This window comes from Homalodisca vitripennis, chromosome 2 (genome assembly GCF_021130785.1).
Source record: "Homalodisca vitripennis isolate AUS2020 chromosome 2, UT_GWSS_2.1, whole genome shotgun sequence".
In the NCBI taxonomy this organism is placed as follows: Eukaryota; Metazoa; Arthropoda; class Insecta; order Hemiptera; family Cicadellidae; genus Homalodisca; species Homalodisca vitripennis.
Window position 1 is genome coordinate 43,450,771 of NC_060208.1, and position 20,189 is coordinate 43,470,959.

General features: G+C 34.7%; 1 protein-coding gene across 1 annotated transcript; it reads left to right on the top strand.

Moving 5' to 3' along the window:
• Positions 1-922: 922 nt before the first annotated feature.
• On the top strand, positions 923-17,376 carry LOC124353854 (RNA exonuclease 5). Its single transcript, XM_046803881.1, has 11 exons — positions 923-983; positions 1,203-1,281; positions 3,023-3,165; positions 3,257-3,480; positions 5,899-6,127; positions 8,630-8,771; positions 11,281-11,475; positions 14,263-14,455; positions 14,834-15,028; positions 16,278-16,477; positions 17,092-17,376. The coding sequence occupies exons 3-11, from the start codon at positions 3,032-3,034 to the stop codon at positions 17,245-17,247; spliced, it is 1,668 nt and encodes a 555-aa protein (XP_046659837.1). The 5' UTR covers positions 923-983; positions 1,203-1,281; positions 3,023-3,031; the 3' UTR covers positions 17,248-17,376.
• Positions 17,377-20,189: the final 2,813 nt, after the last annotated feature.

Genomic DNA, 20,189 nt, shown 5'->3' on the forward strand with positions numbered 1-20,189 from the left:
ATGGTTAATATAAAATCAAAGAATTCTTTATTGTTAATTTCTTCAAGAAATAGCATGGCGTCAAGCTTAAAATGCAATACATTACAAAAGTAGAACAAAGTTGAGTCTTGCTTTACAAAGTCTTGTTTGAGTCCTTTACTAAGTCAAAATATTCATTTAGATTGTAGAAGGGTCGCTGCACCAGCCAGTCTTTGAGTTGTCTTCCAATTAGATTCTTCAGATCCAGATGGAGTGAATTGTAGATCTTGCGTCCAATGTAAAAGGGTTTCTTACTGTATTTAGTGGTGTGACAAACAAAGCAGTATAATCACACAACCAACACCGGCAGTGATATGAAACATAATGGCGGTTTAGTGGGGGACTAGCCAAGAGTGGCTGACCTTGAACAGATGTAACATGACAGGATGCGTGGGTACAATGCGCAATCGATTCTTACTTTAAAAATGACCATTGTATATTACAATGCTTATTTACTACCATTATACAGCATTTATATAATGTTTTGTGCAATCAAAATTCCTATTCTCAGTTGTTTTTGATTGCTTATGTGTCTACAACCTTATAAACACTTTGAAATTCTTAAAAAGATCCATTTATAAAGGTTTCATAAGCTTTGGATAACACAAGCTGAAAGAAAAATAAACAGAGATTTCAAGAAAATAATAATATACTATCTAAATAAATAAATGAGTTTACATTATATAGTGTAATTTGTAAAACAATGAAATAACCTATTACAGTATAACATGGATATTACTTGAGCAGTATTTATCATTTAAAAATTAGCTATCATTGTTTTGTTTAATATATAAGCTTGAAAGTTAACTAATAACCTTAATATATTTCTAAAATACTTAGTCATTTGTAAAAAATTTTACATTTTTTGGCAGAAAAAACACAGAGAGAAAAATTCTACCTATCCAACACCTAAGGAAAAGGTTGGGAATGAAAAGAATCAAAAGGATGTATCCAATAGTACAGAGGTAAGTTGTGACATATCAAACCTATATTAACATGTTTAACATCTGACCCACATGGTAATTCTTTTTATACAAATGTCTTAAATTGAAAAAAGCCTTTTTGCCTTTTCCCATTGTTTAAGAATCTTAATTATTCTGAAAATCTCAAACGATTCAAATTTTACTTAGTGAATTTAATTCTTAATTTACTGTGTTAATTATAAAATGGCAATTATTTTACAGAACTCCATCATAGCGGATGAAGAGATGGAGATAGCAGAACTAAGAAGATTGCTTAAGGAAAGAAAAAAAGCAACTGAAAGTGAGTTCTTTTTTGTAACCGAGCATTAATTTTAAGTAAGGGATGCCTTCAAAGTAAGAACAACTTGCAGTCAATAATATTTTGATTTGAGATGTCTTTCAGATCTCTATTCACCCTGTTACTTTGTTTGTAGTTGAATATAATCAGCTTCCACACTCATCTTTTACACATAGTGGACATAAATTCTATTCATTGCTTACCTTTAATATGGAAAACGGTGGTATATTTGCATGCAGATGAGCTATAAATAGGTAGGGCATGAGGTGTTTTTGAAATTATAAAAAAATAAAATATATATATACTGAGTATCCATTAAGTTATTCCCTACTTGTAACCATTAAGTTGAGGTAGAAGTGAGCGATTACAGAACATAAAATTATCCTTTTGGTGGGAGAGGCAATCTACTTTTCTAAGACTGGTATCTGCACAACACTTAATCATAATTCTATTTTAATAGCATTGAGCCAAACCCCATTTCAACTTTTGATAATGAGTATGACCAGCTCTAAGGCAGTTAACACATTGGAGTCTGGCTCGCTATTTGCTGTTTTTATAACCCGGTCTGCATAAATTAATTGGTTTTCAGATTTTTTTTTTTTTTAGAAAACTGTTAAATATTATGTATAAGATATTATATTTTCTTGAAAGTTCTATCTTTCCTCTTTAAAATGATATGTAAAACTGTATTCCTATAAAATCTAATTAATTTTTAAAAAATTTCAAAACTTACATTTTTTGAAGAAAAATAAAAACTCCTGCATGTCTTGTGTTACTTGAAAACTAACTTTTGAATAAATAAAACAAGTAATTTCAATTTTTTTAAAGGCATTTACTATATACATATTTACAAATAATTATTTTAATTGCCAAAAAAATTTCAAATGCTAAAAAAATTATTGTTGTCGTAGACAGACTGACGACGCGCCAGGCCACGTCAGTGGATAAACAAAAGCCTCAAGCGGGTATGACGTAGTAGCGCCTAGCGGAATTTTTCTGAATTAACCATTAAAGCTGGCTTTCTAATGCAGCAGACGGCACTCGAATATCACTCGAGCAACTCCGTATATCAATCGGCAAAGCTGTGCTCGAGTCACGCTCGAGCGCCGGCCGGGGGTTTAAACAATGGCGCTCGTGCCTGGCTCGAGCGTAGACTCGAATGTGTTAAGTTGAGGTAGAAGTGAGCGATTACAGAACATAAAATTATCCTTTTGGTGGGAGAGGCAATCTACTTTTCTAAGACTGGTATCTGCACAACACTTAATCATAATTCTATTTTAATAGCATTGAGCCAAACCCCATTTCAACTTTTGATAATGAGTATGACCAGCTCTAAGGCAGTTAAAAGTGCGTTTGACATTAGGATATAATGTAACTTTTCCAATGGTAATTCAGTAATGCCGGCGTATTGATATTATTGTGCTATATAGAATAAAAATTGTTGTTCATGTTGTAACATTGAATAAAAAAGGTAAATGAAACCAAAATTTTAATAAAATTATATAGTTCTAGATACTTTTAAATTTACCCCAATTCAGTGAAATAAACAACAGATTATTCACTCTGGCCATACCTCATTTTCTTTAGTATCGTAAGTTCATAGCTATTTAATTGTTTCCCTCTAAGACGGTTCCTCCCCAGGGCAGCTACTCCTCATGTCCCTCGCTGCAGATTTCCATGTAAAGGTGAGTGACAATTTGAATTTTCCTCCAAGCGCTGGTATTAACTATCTTATAATGTTCAGGAGATCCCCATGGTGAGGCTGAAAGGAGTGGGGAAGGAAGCGGACCTGGGGTTGCTAACTCCGCGCACTCCCATTCTGCCCTGTGACGTTCAGAACTTCATCCTCGTCTCACAGTTAGGGCACGACTGTCCCCGTTTCCCTAGGTAACTTATTCTGCCTAAACGTTCAATAAACTGTTCATATGTTTTAATTGTTTACCAATAGAGTTGAAACATCTCTCAATGGTATGTACAGATGGGCGGAGTTGAAGAAGTTCAATCGGGTCAACAAGACGGTGGTCCTTGTAGTGGAAGGGGCCTCAGCCTACGATCTGTACAGCCAGGAGTCAGCTTGTCCGACGCTCTCCAAGATGGAGCTAAGAGCTGAGATGGTGTCACCGTACTCGTACAACTCGAGTATTGTTGAGGAGCTCTGCGCTGTTGCCATCACCCGCCAACAAAAGAAGAACCTGGAGAAAAGTTAGTTTATATTGGTCTTTTGTTTTTTTCTCACATGAATGCAATCCAATTAAATTTCCTCCACTCTTTCATTGAACTCTGTGTAGACAGTGGGGTAACTTGAATTTTACACCATTGTTGCATGTAACAAAACCTGAACATATATTTATTATATACTGATGAAGGAACAGAAAACATGAAGTTGAAACCATAGGCAGTTAAAAGGTGGATAAACCAAACTGATGCAACTCTCATCATGGTTCACTACTAAATGTTGAAATGTACTTGTAATATTTACTTTGCTTACTGTTTGTGGAACATTGAATAAATAAGTTGCTTCAAATTTTAGTAGTTAAAGAACTAATGTGTATTTTTGTTTCCTTGTATAATTTAATAATATAGATAACAGTTGCCAGTGAAGTATGAGATATAAATTTATGCTATTATGCAATGATTTAGATCTAATAATTTATTTCATAGAGTTATTGAACTTACAAATTTGTTGAGTAATAAGAGAATTAATGACTGTATGGTAAAAATCATCTAACACCTTGAGCCGGTTTCAATTCTGTCTTATCTGATCTGTCTACTTTGTAGCCTTACCAAGACTTTCAACTTTTCCACTTGATATCCTTCTTATTATATTTTACTATTATAATGTAAAAGGTGTTGAGTTAAAACTTTTTAAGACGTACCTGAATGAACACCTAAACAAGCTTTATGATATTGCAACTTTTGAAAGTGAAGTGCTCCAAGGATCAGTGTGAAGCCCTTTTCTTTTCTTAATTCTTATCAATGACTTCCATAAAATGTCAGATAACATAAATAATAAATTTTGCTCATAATAACAACTTCCCTTAGTAGTAACTCTAATGTAAATACTTTAGCCTAACTGCTGAAAAGATATAGCATAAAAACTCAGGAAATACTATTGTACTAATTTTGGTAAATCTGGTAGTAATAGATGGCGTAAGTAAGAAACAGTGTTTAAAGTGTGTGTTTAAAGGATAATATGTAGTGCAACATACAAAGCTCCTTAAGAAGAACATGACTGTGTATGATTTGTATATTTTCGTTTGTGCTACAAGAATAAAAGAATCTCCACCCGTACAGACATAGAAATCCCCAATTTAGCTAATGCAAAATACAACAATCTTAGATCAGCCTTTTGCAAGCCTCTTGAAGACCCAGGCAAGGTTAGATCAGATTCCTGTTAAAATGTTTAATATGCCTCTTTGTGTTCACACAGTTATTATGTATAGGCATCACTGAAAATTTGGCTGGTTGAAAAGGCCTCTACAACCCTGAGAAATTATTTTCTGAAACAATATGTTGTGTGTGTTAGTATTATTTGTGTTCAATGTTAATGAATTCATTGTACTTCTGGTATTTTTACTATGCATAAAGTGTTTTCAACTTAGTATAGTTTTTATGTCTAAAATGTTTAACTTGTAGGCATTCGTGACCTTCTTGCTGTACTCTGACTTTGCTGTCTTTGGATATTAGTAATAACTTGATTTTTGACTACGTATTTTGAAATTTTACTATCAAACAACAATAATAGTTCTAGTGCTTTTTATCAATGCTGCCCATATTGTACTGTATCGATTGCTTCACAGATCAGTTGCCTGTAGGAAATGGGCAGAATATGTCCCATTAACAGTTACAAATCTAAAGGATATAAGAGTTTTTCACTAGTATTACAAATATATGTGAGAAAATCAGTACAAAACATCAAGTTACAAAATATCATGTTGTACTCAAGATAAAAGTAAAAATAAATTTGTAAGTTAACTTCTTTGGCTAAAAATCATGTTTAATTTTTTAAAAACTAAATTTTGAGAAAGACTTTATAAATATAAATAAATACTAGATTTTTTAACTTACTTACTCTTACTTACTTACTCCCAGGGCCATTTATATCGGAGGTGATATTTAGCCGCACCAACAAAGCTCCTCCATCTTGAACGGTCCTCTGCATCTTCCTCTGAAGCGCCCACCTTCTCCATATCAGCCTTCACCTGGTTCCACCATCTCACTTTCGGTCTCCCACGGAGTCGTCTTCCTTCTGGGTTACCGTACATTACCCTCCTCAGTTTGCATTCCTCTTCTCTTCTCAAAACATGGCCTGCCCAACGGAGTCTTCTGCACTTTATTTCTCCTATTACATCCGTACTATTGTAGAGCTCCCTGATTTCTCTATTATGTTTTCTTCTCCATACCCCTTGTTCATATGATGGCCCATAAATTTTACGTAAAGATTTTTTTAACTATTATCGCATAATTTATTGAGTTTATTATTTTGGATTATTCATACAGGATAGGGGTACCAAGTAGGTGATACAAACTTGTTATATTTTATTCTAACTTGTTGGCCTTAAATTAAACTTTGATCATGTTTTTAATATCTGATGTATGTTTGCTTCTCATATATTTCAGAGTTTGGGAAAGAGATTTGTCCCGAGGCTTTGGTAACTGATCGAATCATCAAAGTTCTGCGGTCTGCTTTCTCCATCACATCAGTTCCAAGAACGCAAACTGAAGATGTAGAGCAACGGATTAGTGTCCCATCCACGGATCGGTTCCCACGCACAGATCTGTTGCTGTCTGCGTTACAGCTGATAGAAGAGGGTTATCCGCTGCCTTACAGCAAGGAGCTGGGGGACAGGTGAGATCTAACCTACTAACCCGACATGACTAACTTTCCTGAATATTTTCTCGATAAAGAAACTGTTATTGAAATATAAATATGATTTTTGTTTCTAGAACTGGTATTTGAGAATACCAACTCATGGAATTATGTTAATAAAATGTAGAGACTGAGATTCCACTGGAAAAATTTCCATAAGGTGTTAAATATTTTAATGAATAAGGGTACTTAGGCATCCTATTCTGTAGGCACAATGTGGGAGTACATTAATGGATCAATTTCCTGTCACAAGTCTTCTCTTTGGAATCAATCAGAATTCTTTGGCATTGGTTATTTAGTAAAGTTAACCGCAGGTAGCCAAAGATAGCAATCTCTACTTGTGAGAAGTTTTCATCCTTTCAGGTTAAATTTTATTGCTGATACATCTTGTAATACGAGGCATGTTATTAAAGTAAGTACCGTTTTTAAATTACGCCGCTGTAGCGCTGCAGTTGCCGTTTAGCGCATGCGCGTAGTGTTAGCTACATCAGTTGGGAAGCCACAGACGCCATTACGACGCCGTTTGATCGAGTCTTCGTTTGTTTACGTGATTTTAAAATGCTGCCGACTATCGAGAATCCTGCTGACTGTGAAGTGCATGATGTGATTCGTTTTCTCTGTGCTAAAAGCTTAAAAACAATTGACATTCATCGTCAAATCAGTGAAGTTTATGGTAAAATATTACATTAAAAACAGTGAAGGAATGGTGCGGAAATGGGTTAGGGCCTTTAAAGACGGCTGCACAAACGTTCATGATGAGGAACGAAGTGGGTGACCTTCAGTCATTACCGATGATCTCATTCAAAAAGTGGAATGTAAAGTGAAAGAGAACAGACGGTTCACAATTTCGTCCTTATCTGAAAAATTTCCTGCTGTATCAAGAAGTGTTCTCTACGAAATTGTGTCCGAACGTTTAAATTATCGGAAATTGTGTTCACGGTGGGTACCGAAAATGTTGAATGATGAGCACGAAACCAAACGATTGGGCAGTGCATTGAGCTTTCTCGAGCATTACAGTAACGAGGGCGATGATTTTTTTAAGCCATATCGTTACAGGCGATAAAACGTGGGTAGCCTACGTTACACCAGAATCAAAAAACAACAGTCAATGGAATGGCGGCATTCAACATCCCCTAGGAAAGTCAAATTCAAGCAAACAATTTCTGCCCAGAAAATCAAGTGCACTGTCTTTTGGGACAGACAGGGTGTGGTTGTTGGTCAATTTTCTGCCTCGCGGTGATACGATTAATGCAGCCGCGTACTGTGAAACTTTAAAAAAACTGCGCTGCGCAATTCAAAACAAAAGGCATGGCATGCTGAGTGCAGGCGTTGTTTTGCTCCATGATCGTGCTCGTCCACATTCAACAAATCGAATGCAAGAGCTCATCACTTCATTTGGCTGGGAACAATTGGACCATCCTCCATACAGTCCCGATGTAGTGCCTAGCGAGTACCATTTGTTTCTGCACTTGAAGACGCATTTGGCGTGGAAGCGTCATTCCAATGATGAAGAAGTAAAAACGTCTGTGCAAAAGTGGTTGTCCTGGACCCAAGATACGACAGTGCCTTAACAATAATGGAAATTATGTAGAGAAGTAGAGGAAAGAATGCTGTTTTAGGTAAATTAAGTTTTGTTTGAAAAATTTACTTGTTGATTTTTTATATCAAAACGGTACTTACTTTAAAAACATGCCTCGTAATAAAAGTTCTTGAATAATTTATAAATCTTCAGGAAGGTGGAACAGAATTGGAACATAACATGAATATTTTCTTATTAGTGAGTGTCAAACTATTACATTGTTCAGATCAGCTGAAAATTCGAAATTAGATTCAATGACCCCCACATATACATACAAAAACATGTATTATGTAAAAAAATACTTCAAATTCTTAAAATGTGCTGACCATGTTCTAACCATATTAATGATATTGGCCAATCATATCTGGATATTGACACATATACAAAAATGAAAAATCTTAAAATTTGACATGAAAACACATAATACAAAATGAACATTTTGAAATGTTTTAAGTGCCAAAATAATTTTAACATATTATTAAATGTTAAAATGTGAAAAAAGTTTTAATTTTATAGATTTTTGAATGATATGAAATTTAACCACAAATATAGTTTTTTACAATAATAATATAGTGCATTATAATAATTAATAATTTTATTACAAATAATACATTTTATAGTTAGTTTGAAATTAACTAAAAATAATAAAATGTATTATAATAATTAATAATTTTACTACAAACAATGTATTTTATATATTAAAAGAAGATTTTACTGTAAAGACAGTGGTAAAAAATTGCTCTAGATTTTAAGGATTTTGTTTTAGAAAGATTAACCAAAGTCTTACATTTTCCCCCAATTTAATTGTTGCTATTGATCCTGCAGAGGCCCTAATAAATACTTCCTCAATGGGTTTAGGAAATATTTGACCCCTTGAAACTCATGTAAGAAATATTGAGCAGGTATCCAGACTATGTGATGACAAAGGATGAGTACACGGAGGTGACGCCAAGCTCTCCAATGTGGGCACTGGATTGTGAGATGTGCCTGACAAGAGCTGGCAATGAGCTGACGCGGGTCTCTGTGGTCGATGAGAATCACAAGGTAAATATTTTCCGGAATTTTCTTACCTTAAGAGTATTTAAGTTAGATTGGGTTTATGATATTTTATGTGAAGAAGCAAAACTCAAGATGGTAGGCTGCTGATTTTGGCCCAACAGGTTTCAAAACAATAATGTAATTCCTTTCCAGATGCTAATTTAATTTGTTAGGCCAGGTGCCCCTACCATTTGTTGTAACAAATTTTCATTTTGGTTCCATTTATGTTTTTATGTGTTAAAACATGTTCACATGGGCTCCATATAAGAATAAAAAAGAACTTTACAATGTTGAAATCATATCCAAGTAAGATTGTTCGTAAAGTAAGGTGCCAAGGCTTCTGATCACCAAACAGGTTGGGATGGCGGCATGATCTGAGTGGCGATCTATAGCTACATTCAGTACACATCTGACACTGTAATAGTGAAGTCACTATGCCATTCTGAGCACTCTAAACTAGTTCAAAATGACCCCCCCAATCAACTCTCCTGCTGACTGTAAAGTACGTAATGACATTAGATTTCTTTTGGTAAATAAAAATCTACTGGTGAAAATCATTGTGAGTTGTGTTCTGTTTAAGCAGAATACATTATGAGCTATACTGCATTTAAAAATTGTTTCTTGAAGAATTACTAATGTTTACAACAAAAAACGAAGTTGCTGACCACCTGTGGATACTGACAACCTCGTCAAACATATAAGTTTGGAAAAAAAGAAGGATCATAATTACAGATCTTTCAAAGCCATAAAAAAATTTAGTTTATGAAATTCTTGTGACTGAGAAACTTGAGTATCATAAATGTTATGCCCAATGAGTACCCAAACTATATTGAAAAATAGTTTGAGTCGTTCTATCAAATGTATAAAATAAACAACTGTAAAAGTAATGGATAATGGTTTATCCTCATGGGGAGGAGCATCAGAGATAAACCTTAGCAAAATCCCAGTACTCTAGAAAACGGCCATTAGGACACTCTTAAGCTTTTGCCCTACAAACAGAAGTAGGGAAGTTTTTAAATTCCAAAGCTTCTAACTTTCACAACACTCTACATCCATACAGTTGTTGAGTACACAAAGAATCTGAATATTCCCAGAAATATGGATTTTAATTCTTGGAACAACCAGTGTACTCAATAAATGAATCCTATCACCTACTAAAATCATACAATCAATCCTAAAATAAATTAAGTCAAAACAATGTAAAGCAAGAAATATTTCATTTTTAATTATGCTATAGTATCTATTTAAGAAATTACAAATAAAGAATATTGTCTATTTATTAAAGCAACTTACTTTCTGAACGATCCTCTAAGACATTTATTGAGATAACTTTTAGAATTGCTAGAGTGCAATTCTAGCAAAAAATTAACACCACATTGTTATTATTGTAGCATACATTTCATTTTTTAGATCTGTAAGAATATCTGCTTTTGGGTATAACATGTATTTAATCTTTATTTTGTAAGAAGAAATCCGTAGGTGTTAAGCCATGAGATTAAATGATTTTGTCATGGTTATAGTCTTCATTTGCCCAATGCAATGTTCCCATCCAGAAATTCCCCTTGTCTAAATTTTTAGACTTTGCATCATTCATATGATTTCAGTGAGTTGACAGTTGTTAGAAATGCAAATCATGTTTATTAATTTAAAGTATGAGCTTTCTCTAATCTGTTTGATTACAAAATTAGCAACTTGCAGGACGATCTCACATGATCAGAAAAACCTGAAAAAAGTCCTGCTTAAAGTGTCAATGTTCAGTTTGAAATCTATGTTGAGTTGTTACTGTGTATAGTATGTTTTATGTAACTAACCCACAGAAAGTAAAAGTAACCATATTACAATACGTTTTTTTATATCTTTTTAACCATTTAACAACAGCAGTGTTTTAAACCTGCAGTGTTTTGAAACCTTATAAGGTTTCAGTATGTTTTCTGTTTCAAAAAAGCAGTTTGATTATAACTGAACTGTAGAGTAACAGTATCCTTATAGCAATAATGTAATGTTTAAAAATTAGTAAATCATTTACAGTAAGTACAGTATTTTAAAATGTTGTCATAGCTAAAATTTATAGGTGGATTAATTTAAAACATCTCTAAATTATTGTTATTTAGGATTATCTGGAGTTTTAGACGACAGGTGCATTTGAAATCTACCTTTCTTTCAATTTTTTTCAGAAGGGAATATTTTGGAAACAGACTGCCAAACAGGAATATTATTAAACTATTAAAGTAATAATGATATAAACTGGCCACTTGGTTGAGTACAGCATTAATATAGAAGAGATCTAGAATCTACTACAGCATAAGTATATCTAATGTAATCAACCTGATTGTGGTTCACTTTCTAATCTCAATGAACTGATGTTTTACAGACCGTGTACGAGTCGTTATGTCTGCCTCCCAACCCCATCATCAACTATCTGACAGAGTACTCTGGTATCACACCTGAGACGTTGAAGGGAGGCACAACCAGATTGTGGTTTACTTTCTAATCTCAATGAACTTATGTTTTACAGACCGTGTACGAGTCGTTATGTCTGCCTCCCAACCCCATCATCAACTATCTGACAGAGTACTCTGGTATCACACCTGAGACGTTAAAGGGAGTCACAACCAGATTAGAAGACATTCAAAAGGACTTGCGTGCCTTGTTTCCGTCTGATGTCATCTTAGTAGGACAGTCGCTTGGAGGTGATTTGCACGCTTTGAAGGTGACTGTTGTTTGGTTGTTATTTGGTCTGAAATTTCATTAGTACAATTTTGTAAAAGTCATTTTAAGATTTTTAAAATATTGATTTTAATTTATAACACAGCTGTAAAATTATACGAGGCACATCCAGAAAGTAAGTGTACTGAGTCTCTCACGTCTAGAAGGATTTTTTTCCGACATTTTGGCTACTCTACCGTGTAGCCTGATTTCTTCTCTCCACAACAGGACCGATTCGAGGTCAGTACATTGAGAACTGTTATACATTTAGTGACAATTAATATCTATCCAGCATCCCACCATGTCCGAAATATGCGGCGTCATCTGCAGATTTATTTATATTAAATTTTACATAAGCCTTGTACGAGGGGTATTAGAAAAATAAGGTTCCCTATGCTGTCGAGACAGAATGCGATATGTTGGGAGAAATCTGGCAACACTGTCTTACTCATCAGCTGTCCCTCTCTCTATCCATACCACTCGCGTCTCGCTACACCCAACAGTGCCGGCCTATTTGCCTTCGAAGATGGAGCTCCCTACCGTTGTTACCGCCAGATGCAAAATTCGTGCTGTGATACGTTTTTGAAATGCAAAACAGATTTCACCTATTGAAATTCATCGTCAGTTAATCGAAGTTTATGAAGAAAACTGCATATCTGTTCAACACGTTTCGAAATGGTGTGGATAATTCAGTGAAGGCCGCATGGAAATTCACGATGAACACCGAAGTGGACGGCCTCATGACAATCGTCTTTTGGGACAGGTAGGGTCTGTTTTTGATAAGACTTTTTGCCTCATGGAACAACAGTGAACTCTGACAGATATTGCGACACATTAAGAAAACTGAGACGTGCGATCCAGAACTGCCGGAGAGGAAGATTGTCCAGTGGTGTGAGGCTTCTCCATGACAACGCTCGACCTCATGTCTCACGTCAAACTCAAGAACTGCTGACAAATTTTGGTTGGACTATCGTGCCCCATCCCCCCTACAGCCCAGACCTAGCCCCAAGTGATTATCACTTATTCCTAAAATTAAAGGAACACTTGGGTGGCCAATGCTTCAGTACCGATGATGAAGTCAAGGAAGAGGTTACTCGATTCCTCAAAGGATTGGCGGCAGAATTCTACAACATGGGGATAGAAAAGTTGGAGCATAGTCTACAAAAGTGTTTGGACAGAAACGATGATTATGTGGAAAAATAGCTTAACTTTTAAGTTTTAAATTGATGTATTAACACTAAGTACAAATATAGAGCTGTCTATTTTAAAAAATCATGGGAACCTTATTTTTCTAATACCCCTCGTAGTTTCAACTTGGCATGTGCAGTTTAATGCTATTGTCACCAGTTTATATTGTGTTGGGTTTTTCAAACAGTGAGTGACAAATATGTGTTTCTTCACATGTGTCTGGTATTAGTTTAATGTAAAACCCAATTAATAAATGTTTTGTTAATTTGCTAAAAATTCATTTCTGATCACTGGTGTGACTAAAAGATAACAGTGTTAAAAAATATTGTTAAAATAAAATATATTAAGTTGAGTGCCAATATAGTACCTTTTAACAACTGCCAAGATAATCAAACAGAAATAATTAAAATTGTCTTTAAAAGAAATGCTATGCATAATACCAAAAGATGAAGTGGAGAAATTTATCTCCATGGAGTTTGTAGCGTCTTAAAAACTCTTGCCTGGCCTCCACGTGATCCAATGTTGGTCTATCAATTGTTTTGGGACCCACCTCAAGGACATTTTCCAATATATGAAGGTTTCTGTGATGGTTTTGTATAGCAGAGATATGGAGATTTGTGTAATATCCTATAAAGTTTATCCACAGTCAATCTGCGATCGTTGTGGAGTGCATTTTCAATTTTTTCTGAACTTCAGTCACAATTGAAGGTCTTCTGCTCCTCTGATCATCATGCATAGATGTATGACCGTTTTTAAACTCGTGACACCACTTCAAAACACTCGTACGATTCATAGCTTTATCACGATATACAGTTTTAATCGGATTATGAACCTCAACTGGAGTTTTTCCCTTCCAAACGAGATAACGGATCACAGTGTCTTTTGCACTGGACGGGAGATTGTATTGACATTCTTCACGTAATATTTGTCACATCATCAGTTTTCAACGTACTGACCTCGAACCGGTCTCATTGTGGAATGGAGGAATCAGGCTTCAGGGCAGTGTAGCCAACTTGTTGAAAAATGTCTCTCCGGCCATGAGAGCCCCAGTACACTTACTTTCTAGATATGCCTCGTATATGTGATAACATAGTGGAACTAATGGTACTACTACAATATCACCTACATTGGCATCATTTAGTACACCAAATTTTTATTTGCTGAGAAACAAAATCTGAATAATGTGAAATTTACAGTCATTTTTATGAGAAATCCTTACCATTGGTCTTGAAAAGGATTATTCAGATAATTCAATTAAAACATTAGCTTGGACACTGTATTTATTAATGAATAAGTGAAATATAATGAGTAAAAAGGAGGTTTATCTTAACCTGTTAAAAATAATAACCAATACTGACTGTTTAAATCTGAATATAATAAATAGCATCACAAATTCAATAGTCCTGAGGGGGAAAATTTATTATTTTTTTTATAGTTAGCAACTTAGTGCAGATTGAAATTAATTGTAATTAGTCATACATACAAAGCATCAGTATTCCTGTGTCACCTTAATATTGTTTTAATGAATAAGAACAAACTTTTATACAAGCATATATGAAAATTTCTTCGATAATTTCTGTAATTCAGAAATGCCTGTTACCAGATGATGCACCCGTATGTGATCGATACCAGCGTGATCTTCAATCTCACAGGCAACCGCAGGTTCAAGAGCAAGCTGGCTCGGCTGTCCATGGAGTTCCTGAATGAGGAAATTCAGCATAGAGGTGCGGAGGGGCACGACTCTGTGGAGGACAGTCTGGCGGCTCTGAAACTGGTCCAGCTGAAACTAACCAAGAGTGAGTACGGTTCACATCAGGGAATGTTCAGATTATTTGTAGTAAATTTAGGTTGTTGCGCAAACCAGAGTTCTTCTGGTAATGTTTTTCTGAAAATAAGTCTTATAGAGTTACACAGTGTGTTTAAATCTTCCTTTTTAAATGTACTATATTGTATGTTTAAAGAATAGTTTTAATAAGTTAAAATAAGTACCTCTGTTCTACTTTGTCTTTCTCTTGACAACTCAGTATATGAATCGGATTCAGTTAAATTTAGATCTCCTCTAAATATTCATTACTTTTTATAACTTAAAAGGTTAGTAATTAATGTATTTTTTGTAGTAGCAATTTAATTTTGTTATTTTAAAACGTTGTTTACTCAAGATGTGGGTTCTGCAGGTATAGAGTATGGAGACGCTGTGCTGTCAGGGCTGAGAGATGACACTAATACGTCTAACACGAGCAATGCTGCCAACGGAACAACCGCTGTGTACCAGGAGCACAATGCTGAGGAGTTTGATGACCTCAAGCTGGAAGTGGGGCCGATGATGGCAACCAGCTTGTTTAAGCACATCACCATGGGGAAACGGGCAGGTGAGTTGTTGTCTCGCTAACATACACCCAGATATGACTGAGGGTTGATTCGCTAATTAAATTAACTGAAATTGACTGTGAGTCAGTGCATACTTCCTTTTAATGTATTCTGATTACATTGAAAATAGAATGATTTTTGTCATAATTTAATGATTTTAGAATAACTTGTAAAATTGTTATTTCATTATAAACAACACTGTAAAGAATACAAAATAATATTTTAAGGGGAAAGGAGTGAAAACGAGAGCTACTAGTCAAATTTTTGTATTGATTAAAGTTCATTTTGTTAAAAATGTCATTTAAGTGTGCACTATTAGGTTTGATAAAAACATTAAAATAAAGCCAACTCATATTCTCAATATTTTTAAGTTTTATTTAGTGCTTCTCAACTAAATTTCACAGGAATCTTATCAAACATTTAAACATTCTTATAATAAGCCACTCGTGTGATATTGTTATGTGTAGCTTATAGCTTAATATATAATAAATTTAATATTCACATCACTTAGCCTGAAGGTATCTAGTTAATTATTTGTATGTATGCAAAACATATTTTAGATTATATAAATTGACACTGGTAGACAATTTTTGGTTGTAACAAGTTTTAAAACCTCAGACTTACAAATGCTTTGTACACAAAACAAGCATTATATTCATTTTAATTGATGATTTTGTTCTTAGTAACACCAAAAGGTTACAGCATTATGCCATTATTAATAAAAAAGTAAATTTTGTTGATAGAATTGCATTATTATACAAACATGTTCAGGTATACACATTCCCTAAGCAAACATATGGATTTGGGAGAGCCAGTCCGAGATGTCAAACTTTGGATCTAAGTTTGAGTTAGTTCAGGTTCAAATCCTGTCTATGACTTGCACTTATTATCAATACCATCGACCTTGTACTGTATTAACTTTTCCCCTTATTCTGATTCTCAAATTGGTCAGTGGTCCATGAATGCAAGCAGAATAAGGCTTAAAAGGGAATCAGCTTTATAGAAAAATTTTAACAACCATCTGCTTTAACATGGAGTAGTTTGCTGACCACTAGACTGCATATTAGTTTACAGCCTAATCATAACGATAAGACATATACACCTGTGAGTGTGTGAAATCAAAGGTAGGATATACAGTAGTTAACTTGAGGCACATTTATCAAACATGTGTACTAAAAATGAAATCCGAGATTTCCAAACTAGTTACTCCTTACTTTTCTCCTATAAAAAGCCAATAAAACTTCTTTGTAGTTGCAGTTATTGCACCAGAAGAGAAACTTGCTGAGTATTCAACGTTCGTGGCAGCAGCACACCGTGAAAACAAGAACCTAGTGAGGACGGAAACAACCAATAGCAATACAGAAACCATTGACATTGCCTGTCGTCAGTGTAAGAGCAGCAATTTCACGTTGGCACATGTCATTTTGGGTGATGACGAAGACATTACTGCGGTAAGAACATTTAGAAACTATTATAAATTAACAACAAAACCGTAGAAAATCTTTCACTAAGATTGTTGAACATTTTTTTTATATATGTAATATTGGATTGAGGATTTAAAGAAAATAAATTGATTAAAACCTCTTGATGCTAATCAGTGTGAAACAAGAAAATTTTGTTAACAAATAATGATTGCGTTCTTGTAAAAAACCATATGAATATAAATTTTAAATTTTCCATTCAATCTGAGGGTAAATAATATTTCTGTGTTTGCTCATTTGAGCAAAGGGAGGGGTCTGAAAAACGGAAAGAATAATCAGAACATTAGAATACAAATGTTAGTTGTTCCTTCTACATAAGATAAAACAAAATATGCTTATGCATCACGTTATCAAAACAAAATATTTATTTTAATTTAGGGTTACCTTGGGAAAAAAGTTTTCCTTTTCCCATAGGACTGTCTCAAAACAGGACATAAATTAAAACCACCTCAATAGTTTTATTCAAACAATAGATTCATCTGATGAGAGTGAAATTTGAAAAACATTCTTCATACATCTGCACACTACAAACGTGTATAACCCAACAGAGGATACAATTTACTTAAAATATTATTTGGTTGCAGGTTGACACTTGGTTAAAGCGGATCCACGACAGTCCACCTTTCAACTCGTTGTTTATCGTAGTGTTGGCCGGCTCGCACAAGAGTTTCGCCAACGGAGCTTGCTTGGCCACAGTCAAGAAACCCAACTTGAGGCTCAAACCTCGCAAGGCAGATTAACATCTCAAACAATCAATTTAAAGTTTGAAATTTGTTATGTACTTTTGTATATTATATTATGTTTTATACATAACATGTATTTGTTTTTATAATGATGACAAAATGTGTTCATTATTTGGACAAATATTATGGAATTGAAGTTTATTTGAACCTGCAAACTTGTGAACAGATCCTAGTAGTTAAGGAGTCGAGAGCCATTTTGCACCATATACGTACAAAACCTGGTTTTTTCCCCTTTTTTAATTGATTAAGAAATGTTTGAGACAGATATCTCTGTGTCAGCAGTGCTCATTTTGGTGGGGTCAAAATGGCAGTGTTATTGAAAGGGTTAAATATATTAAATGATCATTTTTATCATATGTTTTTCATAGCTAGATACACTTAAACCAACCATCAGGCACATGAATAATAGTTATATCTCTGTCAGATAACTAGTGAAATAGACTTAAAGTTGCCAATTTAAGACTTGTATATAGTTCACTGATGCTGATTTAACATTAATTTACATGTCTGATGGTTGGTTTTAAGTATGCTTAACTAAGGAAAATTTATATGAGAAAAATATCATTTCATATATTTAACCACTTTGACATCCGCCCATTTCGATTTCCACCAAAATCAGTGCAACTGATGATTGATTTCTTTTTTTTTTGGGAAATTTCTCTACCAATGTTGAGGAAAGTCAGGTTGTGTCTATACAATGAAAATTGGCTCTTGGGCTATAGAGAGCCAGTCCAAGTGTCATGATTGAGAATGACAAGTCTTATTAGAATTGATACTGATACACGATTTAAAAAGATAACAAGATTTCTATTGCCTTTATTATTGCCATCAGCAAATAATAAATGGATAAAAAGGCTTTTATTTACAAGCGTTCTTCAGTTACAAAGTGGTTTTCAGGACAACTCAAGTGGAATCTTAATTTCTAACCGCGTCTTTTACATTCTCTTTAAAACAACTAGTGGAAAGAGACTTCAGGAAACCAGGGAGGTCATTATACAATGTCGGCCCAAAATAGGAAAATCTATTGCCTCAACTTAAGCCTTACTCTATGGAAGTGAAGCTTCCAGTCACGGCTGACCTCACCCCGATACTGTAGTTTCTCACTCAGATACTGGGGCTCCCTGCATATTTGATATTTTCAGTTCCTTCCTTCAGAAGTTTTTTTATTCCATTATTATAATTTTTAACCTTTTGCGGATCCTGCCCAAGCATTACTTGTTGCTGGCGCTTGACGCTAACAATCATGTAATTGTTTGTTTTTCCGCTAGATCGCAGATGTGTGGCCTGCTGCATCCTTATGAGCAATCGGTCCATCTCGTTTTGGAAACAGATACATGTCTGAAGGTTGGATTGTTGTGTGTTAAGCTAAGAAAAATATAATTGGTGAGTGGTATGACTTTGTAAGTTATCACGATACTGTGACACATGACCATTCTGTCTCAGAGAGAACACATACCTCAGCGTTGTTTTGGAGTTTTTTAATTCTCTGAGCGTTGTGCCTTGCGATACTGTTTCCATAGGCAGGGTAACAATAATAAAAACCTTGATAAGACTAAAGACTGCATGAGATACCTCTAAACCGATACAAACCCCTCAGCCGCCTACCAATAGCGTGTTGGAGATTCTAAGAAGTGGTCTGCATAAGAGAGGTCAATGTCTAAAATGACAGAGTTTTGAACTTATCACATATTGATTGGCTTTCACTACCAAGAATGGCCTCTAAGTCACTCTCACTGAGGATCTTTTATGTGGTTTTGTAGTGGTATCTGTAACACAGAACACTTTTTTAGAGACAAGATCTTTTTAAGGTCATTGTTAATTTGGAAAATGGCATCCTGAAATAACTCAGGATCATAGGACAAATCCAGCTGGCAATCATCAGTGTATAAATTTGGCGTACAGCTGTGGTCACAAGTTAGAAAATCTGATGTATACAGGTTGAAAAATATAGGCCCCAAGCAGCTCCCTTGAGCTACACCTCCCTACCACTCTTAAGAGCAGTTGATATCTCACCCTTTAACTTTGTAACTTGCATTTTGTCTGCTAAGTATGAGTATACCTATTCAATTGCTCCTCCTCCAAAGCCATAATGATTCATTTTTGCCAGCAGTTCAAATAGCAGATAGTTGAAAACGTCTGCTGACCTCCACGTAATTACTGTGGTGTGTAGAGTAAATGTATCTCTTACGTATTGTGTTTTTGTTGTTGCTCTTTTTGAGTTTGGTACTGAGTCTTCAGTGTGTTAGAATTTCTGACACAACTTTTTGCCAAATATGGCTTTGGTGCATTCATTTGCCACGTTCTTTCAGTTAATTTTCTTGCATGCTTAACCTTGTCTGACAGAGATTCTGATAGTTTCACTTTAGTTTTAGTAGTAATCTTTGTGATAAGTTTAAGATTTTATCATAATTACTTTTTTAAAGAAAAGTATATTAATCTAATTTTTTATTGCTTATAATTTATTTGTTGATCCATACAAGGAGTTTGGAGGAAGGAACAGTAATTGTGTGTACTTGTAACTGTAAACATGAAGAAGCTATCTATACGAGGTGTGGTTAGAATATAACCGAACTAAGACTGAAAACAAATTTTTCGTACAGATATTTACAATTTGATGTTACCCCCTTTACACCGCTTCATGCAAAGTTTTCACTGTGCTTAACAGTACTGCACATCTTTTTCCATTACCATATGTCATGACTTTTGTTGCTTTTTTTACTGCTTCAATAGAATCAAATCTTGTTGTTCCTTTCAAAACTGGCTTGACTTTAGGTAACAAAAAACTCAAAGATGGCTCAGTCGAGTGAATGATCTAAGATGGGGATGTTGTGTTTGGACAAAAACGTCTTCACGGACAAACCTTTGTGAGCAAGTGTCCTGGTGGAGAATCCATGACTTTTTTCCACAAATCGTTCAGTTTTCTCCTTACATGCTCTTGT